Source organism: Myotis daubentonii, chromosome 8 (genome assembly GCF_963259705.1).
Source record: "Myotis daubentonii chromosome 8, mMyoDau2.1, whole genome shotgun sequence".
NCBI classification, from domain to species: domain Eukaryota; kingdom Metazoa; phylum Chordata; class Mammalia; order Chiroptera; family Vespertilionidae; genus Myotis; species Myotis daubentonii.
In genome coordinates, this window is record NC_081847.1 from 85,314,816 (window position 1) to 85,335,536 (window position 20,721).

Consider the following 20,721-nt stretch of genomic DNA (forward strand, 5'->3'; position numbering starts at 1 on the left):
AGCCTGATCGTGGTCTCCCCAGCTCAACACTCTCATCAGCCCAACTGAAATATTAGCCTTTCTATCATAGTAACTGACAGACACATCAGGACACCTTTCCTAGGGGAACAGACAGGCCAGGCATTCTTTTGCTTCTGGGTCTTTGCACCTGCTGCCAACTAACTGGAAATGTCATTTCATCTCCTTGTCCTTCTGGCAAACTTCTCCTCCTCCATCCGTTAAGTGTGACTCTTCCATGAGGCTTTCCCGCTCGCTTCAGGCACATCTGCTGCCTTCCCTTCTGGGTCCTAGTGTGCCTTGTGCTTACTTGCCAACACATGGTATATGCAGTTGTCTTTGTTTCTATCTGCCCTCTCAACCACAACCTCTGTGAGGGCAGATCTTGAATTTTTATTTTTGTTTCCCTAGCACCCAGCACCATACCTGGCATTAAGAAAGGAAAATATTTATTGATTCACGAGAGTAAACCTGACAAAAATTAATGTCCCATATTCAATGCTCCACGAGTTTTCTTGTTTGTAAGAGTTTCTATGCATTTACACTACACTGACAACCACACTGTAGGCTGGGCTGGGATTCAGAGTCATAACCATAAACATAAAATTACTTCCTTCCTTAAGAGTGAGCAAAGGGCTATAAATCACTGGCAACAGGAACTTACACAATAATTTCTCTCTAAGGCCTTAACTGCTATTTTTTTAAAATCTTAAAAGAATCCCATGATTTGTCTACTTTGCAAAAGCACACAAGAATCAATCGTTTTAATCACCTCAACCATTCCAACCCAACAAAAACTTCCTATTTTCTTTCCATGGAATAGAAAACTGGAACACCAATATTAACCTCAAAACTAGCCACCCTGAAATGGTTCTGAAGGCCTTTACTAGCCATCACTTCATTCATTCTATTAATTACTTTATTTTGGATCTAAATCAGCAACAATCGGCAACCTCTAGAGCGAGGTGCCTTATGAAAGAAAGCGAGGTGCCTTATGAAAGAAAGTGGAAAGACAGACAAGCCAAAGTGCCTTTTTTGTGATTATTCACGGAAGGAGAAAACAGGGTACAAGGAAGACCTATCTCATAATGAAAGGGACACAGGTGCTTATTGATCAACATTTGAATAAACAGCTATTAGTTCTCTGACTCTCCCATCTTTATTTGGTATCCTATATAATAAAAGGCTAATATGCAAATCGATAAGAAAACAAACTCAGACATATCATAATTCCATATATTTACTAATTGACAAAATAATAAGTCTATGACAACAGGAAGTATAACAATAGGGACAGAAGGGAGTTCTGTGGAAAATTAAGTATCAGGAGAAAAGTATTAAGTAGGAATTGTATTACCCCAGAAGACATGTTGAAGTCTTAACCCACAGTACTTTTGATATCTTTAGAAATGGGGTTGTGCAGACATAATTAATTAAGATGAAGTTACACTGGAGTAGGGTGGGCACTTAATCCAATACGACTGGTGTCCTTATAAGAAAAAAGAGACACAGAGCCAGAAGAAACACACAGGGCGAAGGCAGCCATGTGATGATGGAAGCAAAGATTAGAGCAATGCCTCTACAAGCCAAGGAACAGCAAGAACTGCCAGCATCCCCGGGAGCTAAGAGAGGGCAGGAACGCTCTCCTCAGCAGGTTTCAGAGGAGGCGTGGCTTTGCCAGATCTTGGTTTTGGACTGCTCACCAATGTCTCCATTGCTTTCAGCTCCCAGTTTGTGGTGCTTTATTACCCCAGCTCTAGGAAATAATGAAGTGGGCAAGATGTGTCTACTCAATTGGAAATGACGAGAACATGGCGTGGTGCAGTCATTATGACGTAGACTCCTTCCCTGGGCTCAGTGGCTGTCGGGGCTGAGGTGAGTGGACTAGATGATGGGGAGACGCTGGGTTGGCAGCTGAGAACAGCAGCATAGACGGGCCTTTCTGCTTGTTTTAATTTCATCATTACTTAAAATGAAGGACTCAAAAAAGGAAGAGAACTTAAACATCATCTAGCTTTTCTCAACTGTTTTCCTGCCACCGGAACACTGGCCAACAGATGCAACACTTTTTACTCCTGTGTACAGCTTCCAAGGAGCTGGCTCAACCTGTCTTTTCTTCCCAATTCAGAGAGCATACAGGCTGCAGGAGAATGAAAGGGTGTTAATGCATTCTAATTTATATTACCAAAGAAACAGTTACTCTATCACTAGACACAAATGACCTGCAATACCTCACACCTCCTTGAAGAAGACTGCTCTGGCCAGCCAGCTTAAAGAAGCTTCCTGTCACTATCATCTCACAGGTCTTCCTTCCACTTACTAGTCCCCTCGGTCTCTGTTTACTTGTCTATGATCTGTGTCCCTGCTCAGCAGCCCCAGGACTGCCTGGTCTAGCAGGAAGAGAAGTAAAGAGTCAGTTATGGCACAGCATACTGTTAAAAATGCCATGAGTACCCGGCAGAGGTTGGGGTGAATGGTGATGGAGAGGTGAGACTCAAACCTAAATGAAGAGATAGGAAAAAAGGGTCTCAGAGGAAGTGACAGCTAGGCTGAGACCTGAAAGAGGAACTGGAAGAATAACTAAAACTATCATCTCTGGCTTGATGGTACTCATGAAGAAGAGTGTTAGAACAAAGCAGAATGAGAAGCAGACTTTCCAAAAATGTTCCTTCACATTCAAACCATACCTTTTTAGTATTCTTGATGTCTTCTTAGAGTACACGTCTGTAGCTTCCAAGAACTTGTGATATAACTATCCTATATAATAAAAGCCTAATATGCACATTGTCCCCTCAATCGGGAGTTCGACTGCTCACTATGATGTGCAATGACCACCAGGGGGTAGCGCGGAACATGGTGGGCATCAGCAACGTGGTGCTGGCAGCGGGCGGCAGTGGAGGCACTGCGGGCCCTGAGGGGCTCCAATGAGAGCGGGACTGTGGCAGATGGTGGAGCAGGTGAGCAGGTGGCACCAGGCCAAGATGGGTGCGAGTGGGGCCCGACTGCCCAGCTGATCACCCCACAGACAGCGACTAGCAGCAGTGGCAGGGGGCCCAATGACTCAGGCGGAGGTGGGGGTGCATGAGGGCCTGAGGGCCCAGGTGCTGCCCAGGGCCCAGGGGTCAGCTGGGACCTGCCCTTCCACACCAGACGCTCGGCCAGGCCTAGGGACCGCACCTGTGCATGAATTTTGTGCACTGGGCCTCTAGGAACTTAAATAAAGGAACAAAGGGCCCTAATCGTCTCTAAAATGTCAAGTCTTACATAGCAGGTACTTGAAAAATAATGTTCTTTCATTCAGTGTTATATGTTATAATGTTGATGAGATGAACTTAACTTGTTTATATCAATTAGCCTATGGTAAACCTGGTTTCAGTACACATAGTTTTTGCTTAAAGTCCCAGAACCTTTCCACAATGTTAAGTGAGGACTTACTGTACATGTGGTATAATCAAAATCTGCTGCACAAATTTTTATCTTCCAGAAAAAAAGAGTAATTTTTCCTTCACACTTCAACTGTGTCTAGGTGCTGACTTCTTTTAAATCCAAGTGATTCTGGCTGTTTGCAGGATCATTTTTCACTAAAAAACCGCTTTGATGTTTATAATCTATTATTTAAACATTAAATCGATTTATAAAGGTAAAAATGTGGCTTTAATAATTTGCAGTTGTTGCTTCTATGTTTCAGATGGTAACCATCTCAAGACAGACCACCATCAGAGCAGAATCTGGAGGAGAGATGAGTGGCTAGGACAAGGATGCTCATGCTACTGGCTGAAGCTCGACAGTACAACCAGAGGGGGAATGTTTCACAATGTCCTGTACAGATGAGGATTAGGTCAACCTCTTGAAAAAGGGGGCAAGGAGTTCAAATGTTTTCTAATTTTATCATTGCTCTTTTGATTAATTTCTTTTTTAAAGAGTCAACCATCAGTGTGGCTACAACAGCCAAATTCAATGGAGAAAGGATAATCTTTTTGACAAATGTTGCTGAAATAATTACATATCCATGTGCAAAAAATGAACATTGATTCATACTCTGTACCACACAAAAAGGAACTCAAAATGAATTACAGGCCTAAAGGTAAAATCTGAAACTATAAAACTTCTAGAAGAAAACATAGAAGAAGATTTTTGTGGCTTTGGGTTAGGCAAAGAGTTCTTAAGTAGGTATCAAAAGCATAATTCATAAAAGAAAAAAATTGATAAATTGGTCTGCCCCCAAATAAAAGATTTCTGCTCTTTGAAAGATAATGTTACAAAGACAAGTTCTCAACTGGCTTTTGCAAAACACATACCTGCAAAAGGCCTTGTGTCCAAAATATATAAAGAACTCTCAAAGTCAAAAATAAAAAACCCACACAACCCAATAGAAGGACAAAAGGTATGAATACATATTTCACCAAAGAACTTACATGGATGGCAAAAGAGCAGATGAAAAGATCCTCACCATTACTAGTAATTAGGAAAATACAAATTAAAAGCTCAATGAGATACCACTACATATCTATTAGAATGGTTTTTACAAAAAGACAATACTGTTGGTGAGGATGCAGAGTAACAGGAACTCTGGGGATGCAAAATGCTAAGAGTCCGTCTAGAAGAGGTTATCATATGACTCCAAATCACTACTTGTAGACAATTACCCAAGAGAAGTGAAAAGTTATGTTCCATAAGACTTTCTATACAAATGATTATAGCCGTTTTATGCATAACTGCCCCTAAATGAAAACAATTCGAAGTGTCCTTCAACTGGTAAATGGATAAATAAACTGTGGTATCTATACAATGGACTACTACTCTGTAATAAAAAAGGAACAATACACACAACAATATGAATAAATTTCTAGACTCAAAAGACTACGTATTATATGATTTCATCTATGTGACAATCTGGAAAAGAAAAGAACTACAGGAATAGACTGGGGCTCAGATGGCTGGAAGGGAGTGACTACAGAGTTGCAGGGGACTCTTCAGGGAGATGAAACTTTCTTTATTGTGGCTATGATGGTAATACACAGCTACATGTGTTTATCAATCCAAAGAACTCTACACTGAAGAGGGAAATGTTCTGTATATAATAAAGCAAAATTCTTAACTGTCCTAAAAAAATTAAAAATGCTACTCACCTATGGTGAAACATTAGCCTGTGTTACTCAAATAAACCAACTGTATTCAAAGGAAGAAGAAAATGAGGTTAAAAGTCTAAACTTAATTCTATACATTCTGTTCAAACACAGACCACTTGTCTTAGTAAAAACCGCTAATATCAAGGCCTTTATAATCTTTGCACACTTTTACACTTTCTTATTCCATGCCATCATCAAAAATTTCTTATTACCCTCAAAACAGTACTACCACCAAATATAAGGGAACAAAATGAAGTGTTTCCTGCAATGACAGAAACGTGACTTCTCACCCAAAATAAACTATACTAAAGTGAAGGTAAGTTATCAAGAACGCTTACCACACCCGAAGCACTACAGCAATAGCTCATTCCACATCAATATGTGTATTGGCCCAAAACAAACAAAAGGCTTATTAGTGCAGCATTATTTCTAGAGGTCTTAATGGAAGTTGGAGGAAATAGTCAATGAAACACTAAATATTTAATTCAAAACACTCATTATACTTGGTTTGGTAGCCTGAGACATACTCCTTATAATTAATAAAACAGATTGTCGCCATAAGAACCTACGTTCTGTTAGATAAAATTCTGTAGAAGGCAGAGAACAATAGAGAAATAACAGAACCAAGTTGAAAAACTCAATGCCTACAAGTAGAAATACACATAAGGCAAAAGAGAATGTTTATACATTACAAATATAGTAGTTCCCCATCTTCTGTTCCAAGATTCCCAGTAGATGCCTGAAATGGCGGGTAGTATTGAACCCTATGTACACTATTTTTTATCTATATGTACATACCTACGGTAAAGTTTAATTTATCAATTAGCCACAGTAAGTTTTATGTGTAAATTTTATTATTAACAATAATAAAGTAGCTATAATAAAAGTTACATGAATGTGGTCTCTCTCTCAGAATACCTCATTGTACATGATAAGATGAAGTGAGGTGAACAGCGTAAGCACAGTTTTGTACATGATGCAGCTACTAGTGACTAATGGGCAGGCAGCATAGACAGTGTGGCTATGCTGGACAGAGGGATGATTCATGTCCCAGGTGGGACGGAGCAGGATAGTGTGAGACTTCATCACGCTACCGAGAATGGCATGCCATTTAAAACATGAATTGTTTATTCCTGAAATTTTCCATTTTATATTTTCAGACCACGGTTGACTGTGGATAAGGGACACTACTGTATAAGAGAATGCACAGTTGAAAAAACTAAATGAACCCTCTTAATTTATTTTAAAAAACTGACTTCACTAATGATACTGAAATAATGCTATGATTCTAATGTATGATGCCCATCTTTTAGATATAAAATCTTAGAATAATACACTGCCTGCCTTTTGAAAAGCTCGAGAAACATGAAGATCAACCTCACTATGCCATCATTACAAAAGTGTTTTCTAATTTTCACTTTAGTTATTCATGAAGGCATATATGTATGCATGTATTTAAAGCAGTGGAATCCTTTCTTCAAATGAAATCTGATGTGAAAGTGCAACATGTAAAACAGGTAACAGCAGAGCAGAGCTGCTCTGGGAGGAGTGTGATGGCCTGAGAGCCCTGCTGCTCCTGTAGTCATCACCAAGTTGAACAAGAGACCTGCAGGAGAACCCAACAAAAATCAGAGTCGTAGAATCTTGGACTTGGGAGAGACCTGATTGAATGCTTCACCCACGTCTTCTATGGAGCCTCCAAAGGCTTGCAGCCACTGTTGAATGGCTTCAGTTACGTTAGCCCTTCCCCAAGTTAAGGGGAAATGTAGGTCGTAGTTATACTGTTCTTCATGAAACACTGACATACAGGAAATAGCTACCACACCCCTTTTATTCATTAGCATCAGCATGCCATTTTGCAGAACAGCAGGGTGGGGTGAATCTATTTGTATCTGTCCTTTGAGTTAGTGGCAGTGTAGACCCAACTCTAATGACGTCAACAGCCATTAAAATGTCTCTCACTGTACTAGCATGTCCAGAATGGAAAGTTACCAGAAGAACCTAGGTCAGAGTCTTGAAGAGGCCATATCAGCACACCTAAAACTGACCCTGTCTGTACCTGACTTTACTTCCGCTAACAGGAAAGGAACGAGGCTGCAGACCAGAAAACTTCAGAAGCAAACACTCACTGATACAAAAGAGTAAAGCTTCTATAACAGGCAGTTCTACATTCTTTTCTAAATTCTTCCTCCTTGCCAGCCCATTCATGTTTTTCAGTTACACCTGTGATTTTCCTATTCCCCTACCTGTATCTGTTGAAATGTTATTCATCCTTGAAGATCTCGATTAAATGCCATGAACTTCATATAGGCCTCCATTTTATCCTAAGTTAGAATTACGCCCCCTTCCACCTTCCTATAGTACTTGGTACAGTGTATCCCTTTCTGTCTTATATTACAGTAGACCACATAGGAGGTCTACTGGGCTGAAGATGAATTTCTTATTCCTAAACTGCATTTTCACATTTCTTTCAGTAGATAAAATATTTAGATGTTGTAGGAATTAAATACCTATATAATACAAAAATCTACTTTCTAGTTCAGATTCAATACAATATCCAAGAATACTTTTCACAGAAAAGTAGATTTTTAAATAGCTTTATGAAATAGCTGATCTCACTCCAAATACCACATTAATAACATTTTAATTCATTCCAAAAATACTAACTAGAATCTAGTCTGTAAAAGGACTGTGCCAGGTATACAAGAATAGCACAAATCAAGGCTAGAAGCTCTCTAGATATAGACACTGGGTGGGCTGGTGTCCAGTTACACTGCTTATTTAAGGATTTCTCTTCAATCTGCCCCTAAGCGCCTTTAATTTGCCCGGAAACCATTGCTGGTCCACTCTACATTACAGCAGTTGTACTACTGTAATCCACTTTGGTCTCTTGTTTTTCAATGATTAGAAAAAAATGCACTTGGTGAGGCAGGGGCTGTTGGTTGTCCCCAGTGATCTATTTCGATACTAACAGATTTTTCAGCAGGACACATGACCGCAGGGAATAAAAATGACATTTCTCAGCTCCCAGCACTGCTAAATGTGGCCCCGGGACTAAGCTCTCACTTACTAGAATTAAGTATCCCTTGGCAGCCTCTGGAAACCTTCCTTAAGAGTCACTGGGTGCCTAGCCTTGCCTTTTATTCTTACCTCCTGTGGCTTGAACTCAGATGCTGATGGCGACCCTAACAAGGAAGATCGTGGAGGTACAGTGAAAGGAGTTTATCCGAAAATGCCCATGCCCTAATCCCTGCAACCTGTGAATGCATTACAAGTCAAAAGGGAATTTGAAGATGTAATTAAGACTAAAGATCTTAAAATAGGGAGATTATCCTAAACTACCCAGATTTGCACAACCTAATCACATGAGCCCTTAAGAGCAGAGAACTTCCGCTGGCTAGAGTCAGAGATAAGTGGCAAAAGAATCAATCAGAGAGATTCCAAGCATCTGATGTGCCACTGGGCTTTGAGATGTAGGAGCCCATGTGCGAGGATGAGAGAGAGGCTTCTAGGAGCTAAGAGCAGCCCCCAGCTGTGTGCCCGGCAACAGGGACCTAAGTTCTACCATCACATGGAACTAGATAAGCCAACAACAGGAGCCTGGAAGCAGATCCTTCCCACAGTGTCCTGGTTAGAGCCCAGCAGGTCGACAACTTGCATTTTGGACTTGTGAAGCCTGGAGCAGGGAAACCACATGAACCTCGCCAGATTTCTGACTACGGAACTGTGAGGTGATATATTGTGTTGTTTTAGGCAGTTACGTCAATGGAAACTTGTTACGGCAGCTGAAGGAAACTAATGCAGACTTCCTGGAGCAGAGCCTCCTTCTCAGCCCTCGAAGGCCTGTAGTGGACTTTTACTTGGAGAAAAATAACAGTTCTTTCTTCTTTAAACTACTAGGGTTCTCAGTGACTCCCAGTTGAACCTAAATTTTGGTGATAACTTGATGAAATCATTTTTATTATCAACACCTAAAGAATAACAGAGGTTAAAGTAAAATATTAAGCTGTGAACACTTTTTATACATGTGTAATGATATTAGACAGCCTTTAATAAGGTTTATTTTCCTTTCTCTCATTTATTTATTTAATTTTATTTTATCTTTCAATTATAGTTTATATTCAACATTATTTCTTATTAGTTTCAGGTTAATAAGGTTTATGTTCACTTTTTCAGTTGCAACAGAAAAATCATGTGTTGTCTCAAACTTCGTAACACTTAATATATGAACCAATTATATGAAAGTCTAAAACAAGGGGAATAAGATTATATTACTACCAGTGTCTAGACCAGTCAGGGTTAGTAATCCCTTATGGAATACAATAAGGTCAACATACACGAGCAAAATAGGTGCAAATGGTTTGGTAAGAAAAGCACAATTTCAAGTATGTACTATATCACTGTGAAAGAAAAAAGTTACTTATGGCTTGGAAAAATGCTCAAATCTTGCAATTACCACAAAATCCCCTTTTCGTATTAAAACACTAGAGGCCTGGTGTATGACATTTGTGCACTGGGGGCAGGGTGGGGGTGGGTCCCTTAGCCCAGCCTGCACTCTCTCACAGTCTGGGACCCCTTGGGGGATGTCTGCCCGCCATCTTCGGCCCACTCTCTGCTGGCAGTTGGACATCCCCCAAAGGGTCTTGCACTGCCGCGGACGCAAGAAAGGCTCCCGCCACCGCTGCTGCACTTGCCAGCCATGAGCCTGGTTTCTGGCTGAGCAGCACTCCTCCTGTGGGAATGCACTGATCACTAGGGGGCAGCACCTGCATCATAGCTATCACCGTGCCATAGCCACAAGATGGTGGCGCCCAGACCCCTCAGCCCCTCAGGGGCAGCAGGTGCGCGGCTGCTCCGTGTGCCTGCCTCTGGAGACCCCTAGTTCTCTCAGCCCCCCAGCCGCCCAGGGTCAGCCTGAGGTGCAGGTAAGCCTCAGATGGCGGCTGCCCAGCCACCCAGGGCCACCCGAGGCTCAGGTAACCAGGGCTGGCTGAGGCTTGCGCTGCCGGCAGTGGCAGCAGCAGAGGTGTGATGGGGCAACGCCTTCCCCTGATCGCCAGGTCGCCTCCCACCTCTGAGGGCTCCCGGACTGTGAGAGGGGGCAGGCCGGGCTGAGGGACCCCCCCTTCAGTGCATGAATTTTCATGCACCAGGCCTCTAGTATATGCATATGTGCAAACAACTTATCTGTCTAAATACATGGCTTTATCAATTTTACTAAACGAGTTCAATGACTTTCTGAAGCCATCATGTTATATAAATAGCTCTCAATATAGGTGATACATATGCACACACACACACACACATACATATATACATGAAAAGGCTTATAAAACTCTATGTATGCTATAGACTATTCTTACTGAAAAATATACACATGTATCTGAATAGAAAGTCACCTGGAAGTATATATACTACGGTATTACTCAAAAAATTACTTGAAGTGGGCACTATGGTTATCTTTAAGCTTGTATATATTTTCTGTAATGAATCTGTGTTGCTTTGGTTTTTAATGAAATCATTTCTGCATAATCATTTATTCTACAAATTTTTAAAATATTTTTATTGATTTCAGAGAGGAAAGGAGAGAGAGATATAAACATCAATGATGAGAGAGAATCCTTGATTGGCTGCCTCCTGCACACCCCCTACTGGGATCGAGGCTGCAACCCAGGCATATGCCCTTGACTGGAATCGAACCTGTGACTTTTCAGTCCGTAGGCCAACACTCTATCAACTGAGCCAAATCGGCTAGGTCTACAAATATTTTTTGTACCAGGCAGTGCTATAGGTACTTGGGATACATTTGTGAATGATACAAAGATCCCTGACCCTTTGGTGCTCACATGATCTTCAAAGAGAAACATATGCAGCACAGTGGAAATTCTTGCTTTCCTCTCACCCCATAACCATTTGTATCACTTTTTTTGTGTTTCTTTCCATAGTTTTACATATAAATAAGGACAAATGCAAATATATATTTATCCCCTTACTTACACTACTCAGATATAAAACATACTGTTCTGTGCCTTGCTTTTTTCACATAAATATCTTGAAGAGCCTTCTATCCCTTGCTCTTTTTTATAGCTGCACCCTGTCCATTGTATGTATATCATATTTATTTAAATAAGTCTATCGATAGATACTCGAGTTGTTTCTAATGACTATTTGCTATTATTAACAAACACTGCCAAAATAAATCTGCACATTGTCATTTTGCACAAGTGCAGGTATGACTATTGGGTCATGGATTTAAAATGTGGATAGATATTGCCACATTGTTCTTTAAGGACTTGTACCAATCTACACTCCCACAGGCAAAGTCTGAGTATCTCTATTTCCACATAACCATATGTAACACACAGATGGATTTTTCTAATCTGATAGGAGGGAAAATGGTATCTCAGTGTAGTTTTACATTGTATTTTTCATATTAGAGTGAAATTGAGCATTTTAAAATACATTGAAGGGCTACTTGATACCCTTTTATGTCACTTTAGAAATTCTGAACTTTGTGAACACATTTTTAGGCATATTGGTTACTACCTTCGGGGTGTCTACAGGCAGCTATGGGCCTGGCTTGAATTCAATTAGGTATTATTTTTTCTTCTTTTGAATAAATGTCAGGAAAGTGGATAATCAGGATTAAACTATGGGGACAAAACAGTCTTATCAGTTCCCCTAAGCCTAGCACAGGGCCTGGTGCACCTTAGGTATACAATACAATGTTTGCTTAAAAACAAAAAAAGGGGGCACCTGAAAGATGTTTTCTTTGGAAGTTTATAGTGCAACAGCACCCCCAAGGGGAGCTTTAGCTAAAGCTCCACCCCACCCCCCCATCAAATTTCCTCCAGCCAGATCTCTAAGCCACAGCACATACATTAGTCAGAGTGAAGGCGGCATGATTGCTGTGATTGCTGTATAAATGCCACTTGCAAACGATCTCCAAGCTCCGCCTTCCAAATGGAATGCTGCCCCTAACCTCTCTTGGATAGAACGGGGATGCCGTTGTCAGGGTGGACACTGGGCCAGTCACACTGCCACAGGGTAACACAGCCCTACATTTTCTCAGCCCAAAGACAAGACCTGGCCAGTATCAACCACTCAGTGACCAGCAAGTGCAGCAACACAGGCATTCGCAGGGCAGAACTCTGTCCAGTTGTTTCAGGTAAAGACACCGTTACTGGGAAGTGGGCATTTCCTTCTGAACAAAAGAAACTGAATACAGACAGAGGTCATGAAAGAGAACTTTTATGTCACATGTAAATTAAACACAAGAAAGACAGCATTTGAACAGATTCAGCTGGATTTTCTATTTTGAATAGAAATCTAGATGTTTATCTTAAGCCTAGAATTTTAGAATGGAAGTACTGTCCATCTTCCTGCTATACAGGGCAATAACTTATGACACAATTCAGCAGTCTTTGACAGTCTTGTGGCCACTAGTACCCAAAGATGGCCACAAACGAACCAAGCCTCCTGAGTACCAACATTTCCTTTTGTGGTCCCTTTCTCTTGAACCTGGGCTGGTCCTGTGACCTGATTTTGACCAATAAAATGTGGTGAAAGCAATGGCCTGGGATGGCTGAGCTAGGTCATAAGAAACAGTTTCTGTCACTCTTGGATGTCCTTCTTGGGAGCATCCCTCATGGGAACTCAGCTGACAGCTGGTATCAACTGTCATGAGGCTGATCACACAGGACATCGACCCCACTGCTGTCTGACTGCAAGCATGTGAGAGACCTCCAGTGACTACCACTAAGGTAAGCAATCAATCCACAGCACCGTGAGAGATCATTATAAATCGCTGCTTTAAGACACTAAGTTTTGGGGTGGCCTGTCACATAGCAATAGACAACCAGAACAAATTTGTTTTATAGCCACACCCAGGCAAGATGAGCAATAAACTTCTAAGACAATTTAGTAACATGCCCAGCTTATGACTTCAAAAGATAAAGACCATGTGCTCTTACAGGGAGTAAACATTATTTATATATTCTGTATATCCCCTTTCTCTTCCAACCCCTGATAATTATGTTCTCAATAAATATTTATTAAATGGAAGCATGAATAATACAAACATACCTGACTATTGATTATATTGATGGAAGGAAGTAAGGGTATAATTAATTCAGAAATAGTAGCTATTTAAAAGTATATACCCAATCCCCTAACCAGGCATTACAGCAGTGATTCTAATCTCAGGGACCAGTTAGACTCTTAAAAAAAATTGAGGAGCCCAAAGAACTTTTTAATATATGGATTAAAACTATAAACATTATCTATAGTAGAAATAAAACTGAGAAAATCTAAAATACTTAATTCATTTAAACATACTAATGAACATCACATGTTAACATAAATAATACTTAATGAAAAATAACTCCTTTCCAAAACAAAACTGAAAATGTCAGACAAGTAGCATTATTTTCTGTTTCTGCAATCTTTATACTGTCTGGCTTAACAGAAAACAGATTCTCAGTCCTGCTGAAGTCAATCTTGTTTTAGTTGAAGCACATGAGGAAAATGTAGCCCCAATAATATATATACTTAGAAAAGGAAGTGTTTTAATGCCCTTTACAGAAAATTGTAGATCGTCTTTGATAGTACAAAAAAACTCAAGTGCTAGTTTCTTAGATTAGTTAAAATGTGGAATTGGAAACCCTCTTTCAGTCTGTTGCATTAAGATCCTTTGGTCTATTTTGTACTTTGTATGAATCTTTTCACCCATGCCTACTTTTGTAACTTCATGCTTTGGTCATTCGATGCCGGGGTCCAACCCCAGCGGGTCCAGGGGTCCCCAAAGGTGTGGACGGAGTCGGCGAAGAAGGAATGACATGGAGACAGCGTTCAGTTGATCAGCAACCTAGCCAGGATCTCTAGCCCAGATCTCCAGAGAGGTTCTGCTTCGGATCTCCAGCGAGGTTCTGTAGCCATGTTCCCTCGCTAGGTTCTCCAGCCAGGTTCTGTCCAGGCTCTCCAGTCAGGTTCAGTGTCCAGGTTCCAGTCAGGTTCTCCTGCCAATCTCTGTAGTCAGGTTCAGTCCAGGATCCCTTGCCATGTTCTCCCGCTAGGCTCTGTCTCTAGGCTCCGAGGCAAGTCCCTGTCCAGGATCCTCCGGCATGCTCTCTCCAGCGAAGTTCTTCTGTCTCTAGAGAATGTTCTGTGTAGGTTCTGTGCCTAGGCTCTGTCTCTCTTGGTCCTGTCTTCCAAGCCCTGTGTTCTGAGTTCTGTGTTCTGAGTTCTGAGTGTTTCTGTCTTGTTACAACTGTATTTATACCAGTTGATTCAATCCTATCAATCTCTATTACAAAGGTTAGGGCGTTTCTTATCTCCATTCCAGGGAGAAAAGATTATGTAGTTTAAGCATGATTGTTCGTAGTTAAAGGGATTAATTACCCGCCTGGCACTTAGTTGAGGGGTTTTATTCCCTCCCTAACTTCAGGGGAAAATCCCTACCTGGCGATTCAACCTTTCTCGGAGAGGTGACCTTGGTTAAAACACAGAGCCAAGAAGGTGAGCAAACATATTAAGAGCCGTATGCCATATATGCCAGGTCCCTTGAAACAGCAAGGATGGACCGGCTCCCGGCAAATTCCCCCTTTTTTATTTTTTAAAAGCAAGCATTAAAAAGAAAAACCTCAAATGCTCTCTTATATCCATTTTAAGAGTAGGATTGGCGCTTTCCGCTATTACCTGAGTCCTGATCTATCATCCCAGGGAGAGCTTGCCAATCCTGCACTTTCCCAGGGTAGAAAGGCTGCAGTGGGGTTAAGGATAAGGCTCCTTGGGCCTACCTTCTCCCATGCCTCTACATTTACCTTTCCGGCACCTTTCCTTCCTCAGAAAAGCATGGACGTATTTCTTGTATAAAATGTTCTGTCTGACTGGGAGTAACCTTAATTCCTCTGCTAACAAGCATATATGTTAAAAGATCAATACGGAGTCTTTTTTCTTTAGACTCAGTATGGCACATCTTCTTAATCTAGATATCAATACAGAGTCTTCTTTCTTTGGACTCAGTATGGCACATCTTCTCAATCTAAGTTCTGTACTATCCACCTTCTCACCCTACTTATCCTCTATAGGGGGGTCTGTACCACCCTGGTGGAGTCCTATCCGTCCCGAGTGTGGGGGTTTTCAGGGGGGGGGGGCTTACCTAGGGGAATCCTGTTCCAGGCATTCCCAAAGGTGTGGACGGAGTCGAAGACTATCCACCCTCTTCCTTCGGTGGAGTCTGATCCGTCCCGAGTGTGGAGGTTCTCAATGGGGCGGCTTACCTAAGGGAATCCTGTTCCAGGGGTTCCCAAAGGTGTGGACGGAGTCGGTGAAGACTATCCACCCTCTTCCTACGGTGGAGTCCGATCCGTCCCGAGTGTGGGGCGCTTACCTAGGGGTCCCTGTTCGGGCGCCATATGCCGGGGTCCAACCCCAGCGGGTCCAGGGGTCCCCAAAGGTGTGGACGGAGTCGGCGAAGAAGGAATGACATGGAGACAGCGTTCAGTTGATCAGCAACCTAGCCAGGATCTCTAGCCCAGATCTCCAGAGAGGTTCTGCTTCGGATCTCCAGCGAGGTTCTGTAGCCATGTTCCCTCGCTAGGTTCTCCAGCCAGGTTCTGTCCAGGCTCTCCAGTCAGGTTCAGTGTCCAGGTTCCAGTCAGGTTCTCCTGCCAATCTCTGTAGTCAGGTTCAGTCCAGGATCCCTTGCCATGTTCTCCCGCTAGGCTCTGTCTCTAGGCTCCGAGGCAAGTCCCTGTCCAGGATCCTCCGGCATGCTCTCTCCAGCGAAGTTCTTCTGTCTCTAGAGAATGTTCTGTGTAGGTTCTGTGCCTAGGCTCTGTCTCTCTTGGTCCTGTCTTCCAAGCCCTGTGTTCTGAGTTCTGTGTTCTGAGTTCTGAGTGTTTCTGTCTTGTTACAACTGTATTTATACCAGTTGATTCAATCCTATCAATCTCTATTACAAAGGTTAGGGCGTTTCTTATCTCCATTCCAGGGAGAAAAGATTATGTAGTTTAAGCATGATTGTTCGTAGTTAAAGGGATTAATTACCCGCCTGGCACTTAGTTGAGGGGTTTTATTCCCTCCCTAACTTCAGGGGAAAATCCCTACCTGGCGATTCAACCTTTCTCGGAGAGGTGACCTTGGTTAAAACACAGAGCCAAGAAGGTGAGCAAACATATTAAGAGCCGTATGCCATATATGCCAGGTCCCTTGAAACAGCAAGGATGGACCGGCTCCCGGCAATTCGAAAAATATTGGTTTGCTGAATTAAGAGTTATAAAGATCTTCCAAATGTTGACATACTTGCATTGGTCACCATACATGATCCAAAATATCCCACACTTAGTAATGTCTTTATCAATCTCATCGCAGAAGTCTTCAATTATTGGGAAGACATCAAACTCATGGTGCCAATACACATTTTTTAAAATTCTAATTTGCTTATAAGTTCCAATTTTACCACTGGCAACTAACACTAGTTGTTGTTTTCTTTGAAGTGATACGTTCACGTTATTTTCAAGAAAATGTCTGCCAAGTCTAGATAACCACAGACTGTCATGCCACTCTTTCTTTACATAAAATGGTATTCCAAAAAAGGGGCTAGTCCAGCCCACAGCTCAACTGCACATGTGCTTTTTCTCAAGACGAACACTGTAGTTTAAGATGTAGTAGAAGTGCTTTCTATGAACTTCCAGTTTTATCACACAAAATATTAAAGGTTAAGATTTATTATAACTAATCATTTTCACTATTTCATCAAGAACATTCTTTTTTTTTTTTTGCATAGGGAATTAAAAACTTAAGATGTTTCTAGACTTCTCTCTTTTTTTTTTTAAATTTTATTTTATTGCTTACAGTCTTACAAAGGGTATTACATATGTGTCCCTTTTTTTCCCCCGCCCTTGACAATCCCCTGGCCTCCCCTATTCCCCAGTGTCTTATGTCCATTGGTTATGCTTATATGCATGCATACAAATCCTTTGGTTGATCTCTTACACCCCTCCATCCTGCCCCCCACCCCTCCCCGGCCTTCCCGCTACAGTTTGACAATCTGTTTGAGGCTGCTCTGCCTCTGTATCTATTATTGTTCAAAAGTTTATAATGGTCTCTATTATCCATGAATGAGTGAGATCATGTGGTATTTTTCCTTCATTGACTGGCTTATTTCACTTAGCATAATGCTCTCCAGTTCCATCCATGACGTTGCAAATGGTAAGAGTTCCTTCTTTTTTACAGCAGCATAGTATTCCATCGTGTAGATGTACCACAGTTTTCTAATCCATTCATCTACTGATGGGCATTTAGGCTGTTTCCAGATTCTAGCTATGGTGAATTGTGCTGCTATGAACATATGGGTGCATATATCCTTTCTGATTGTTGTTTCTGGTTTCTTGGGATATATTCCTAGAAGTGGGATCACAGGGTCAAATGGGAGTTCCATTTTTAGTTTTTTGAGAAAACGCCATACTGTCTTCCATAGTGGCTGCACCAGTCTGCATTCCCACCAGCAGTGCACAAGTGTTCCTTCTTCTCCACATCCTCTCCAGCACTTGTCGTTTGTTGAACAATTTGTTGATGATAGCCAATCTGACAGGTGTGAGATGGTACCTCATTGTTGTTTTGATTTGCATCTCTCGGATGTTTAGTGACTTTGAGCATGTTTTCATATGTCTGTTGGCTTTCTGAATGTCCTCTTTTGAAAGGTGTCTATTTAGGTCCTTTGCCCATTTTTTGATTGGATTGTTTATCTTCCTTTTGTTAAGTTGTATGAGTTCCCTATAAATTTTGGAGATTAGGCCCTTATCAGATATGACATTGGCAAATATGTTTTCCCACGCAGTGGGTTTTCTCGTTGTTTTGTTGATGGTTTCTTTTGCTGTGCAGAAGCTTTTTATTTTGATGTAGTCCCATTTCATCAAGAACATTCTTAAATCAAAGTGGCTTTTTTCACTGCAAGTGTATGGTTGCAGAAAATACAGTTTGGCGCCATGGCCTTGATTTATGCTAAGGTACCAGCAGTTTTACCCCAACTTTGCTTTTACAACACTGTTGCAAATGTCAGCACATGAAAATGACATATGTCTTATTATAAAAGTAGCCTAAACCCCATGGAACCTCTGTGGTCTGAGGAGCGCACATAGAGAACCTTGCATTGGTGTGATCCAAGAAGACTGAAAACTCTACTCAGTGGACACTCCACTCGCTTGTAACTGAGAATCTGAGTTTAAAGTGGCTGGCATCTGTTTATCTTTTTCACCATTTATCAACGTCAGGTCTGCCATAAGGAGAAGATTTAAGAGGATACTCCTATTTTATAAAAGAAGGCACTGAGGCATATTAAATGAATAAACACGCTACATGCTCGGAATACTCATTAACATTTTTGATATGGAGTATTTATTTACCTACCTTTTCAGCAGCTACCTTTCCCCACTACCTTTTCTCTCTCCTCAGGGAGTGTTCTCTCTTCCCTTGTTTGTCCCTGTCCCTGGTACATCTGATTCCATGTATATTTACATTGGACAAGTGAATCATTTCAAATCTCTTTACCTTTCTGTTTACTCCCAGTTCTCCTGTGACCACACCTTTGTTTGTCTTGGGAAAGGTGCCTTGTACAGAGACATAGAGCAAGCACAATGCATCAGGAAGGTAACACCTTTACTCAAGTCACTTCATTCTCTTCTCTGGCCTTAGCATTGGATAACATATCAGGTATCACAATTCTGTAAAACTGGCGGGGTGGGGAGCCCACGCCTCTTCTCTCTTTTGTTCTGGAAAGAACTGCACACAGGAGCTGGGAGACAGAGCGCACTTGACTGGTCCCATGACAAGTCTAGGTTTCAGTATTTCCACATGTACAATGTGCACACTTGCCTTTGATGTTCCTTAAAGGTCCTTCCAAACCTATCATTTAATGATTTGTGTTTAAAACGAAAATATTCTGGTTACGTCAAAGCCACTCAGGAACACACTTTAGGGGCTGCATCAATGACACTGACACCTGAGCAGGAGATTCGTTATGCCATGTGGACAGACCCGTGAAGCCTCTACGATACCTAAATCCAACGCATTAGCAAGTGGGAAAGAAGGCAGAGAGCAGTATCACCTTGCTACCCAAATGACAGAGGGACAGGTTTTCTAACTGGCAACAGAAACGCACTAGGCAGAGACAATTCCCCACGGGTCTTCCGTGTTTCTGCATGTCCTGGGAGCAGAGGCACTCACAAGCGTTATGATCTAAACTCTCTGTTCATGAACACTGGTAAACAGACGTAGAAAGCAGAGACAGTGTCTCCCTCTAGAGCAGAGGGCAGTTCGCTCTCAAATACAGTTAAGATGTTTCAATGCAAAACAAAGGTTGGGCAGATTTGCTTCAAGTTATTATAAGTGAGTGGGGTTCTCTAAGCTCAGGGTTTCTCTCCTGTAATGCAACCCACTGCATATGCAGGTGCCAACTCGCCCTTATCACACTGCCCCGTGGGCACGAGAAACCGCAGGAGAAAATGATGACACTCTGGCTCCTACTGCTGCTGTGAGTAATAACTGTCCTTCGTCTCTGACCCAGAAAACTGTGGCCGTCTAATGTGAAAGCCTGAGAGTAGGGTAAAGTCTCAAGCTATTGAGAAGGAATGGAGGCTTAATCATTCCTGTCTATCTCGATAGTTAGACATTTTCCATTGGAAACTTCAACATTCAACTGGGAGTCTTAGATATGACCTTAATACAATTTCTTAAGAAAAAGTTAAACTAAAAAGCAAGTCATGTCAGGTTTTTCTGAAAAATGCAGCTACCTTCAAAGTACCACTGACTGTAGGAAGTGAAGGAAGCCAGATTTTTAAGGCAAAACATCCCTCCTTCCTTTCTTGGCTCCTGCTATGCCAAGATCAAACAAGGACCAGCCACGACCAAAGGGAAACTGGAACTTCCTTCTGCCTGTGCATCCAGTAAGAACAAGTTAATGCTATCTTGTAAAAAGTAAATCGTATACATCTAATGGAAGTACCTAATTGCAAAGCCAGTTTAAAAGAAGTTTTGACACTGCAAAACCCTTGCTCCGTGGTTGAGCATTGACCCGTGAACCAGGAGGTCACGGTTCAATTCCCAGTCAGGGCACCTGCCCAGGTTGCAGGCTTGATCCCCAGTGGCGGGGCGTGCAGGAGGCAGTTGATCAATGATTCCCTCTCATCATTGAGGTTTCTCTTTCTCTCTCCTTTCCTCTCTGAAATCAATAAAAAATATATTTAAAAACAACAACAAAACAAATTGTCTCTTTGATTCCATGGGCCATTCTAAAAGATCAATATTTGTCCAAAACAGAGGCACTGCCACCCAGAGATGAACAAACACCTGTGTTCTGTAGTCCTCAGGAAAATGCTGGGTGAACAGCGTGTGTCATTCCCGTGCAGAACAGAACAGGGCAGCGCACAGGAACCGCCAGCCTGGGGCGAGACAGGGCAGGTGCACAGCATGGAACCTGGTTAAAATCTAAAAGCATGTCTTCACCACTGGTGGCTGTTCATGCGAGAACAGGTGAACGCATAAGTAATGGAATGAATAATTTTTAAATTCTTAAATTACATAATTGGATTTTACA

At 41.8% G+C, this 20,721-nt stretch overlaps 1 protein-coding gene across 10 annotated transcripts in view; it reads right to left on the reverse strand.

The window, feature by feature from the left end:
• Positions 1-20,721, reverse strand: part of DYM (dymeclin) — a 259,645-nt gene that overhangs the window by 106,645 nt on the left and 132,279 nt on the right. Inside the window, exon 14 of one of the 10 annotated variants that reach the window (XM_059707271.1) lies at positions 6,567-6,732. The exons of the other annotated variants lie outside the window; for them this stretch is intronic. Coding sequence (XP_059563254.1) covers positions 6,582-6,732 — 151 coding nt within the window. The 3' untranslated portion in view covers positions 6,567-6,581. Of the gene's footprint in view, positions 1-6,566; positions 6,733-20,721 lie in introns of those variants that run through there. 10 annotated transcript variants of the gene reach the window in all.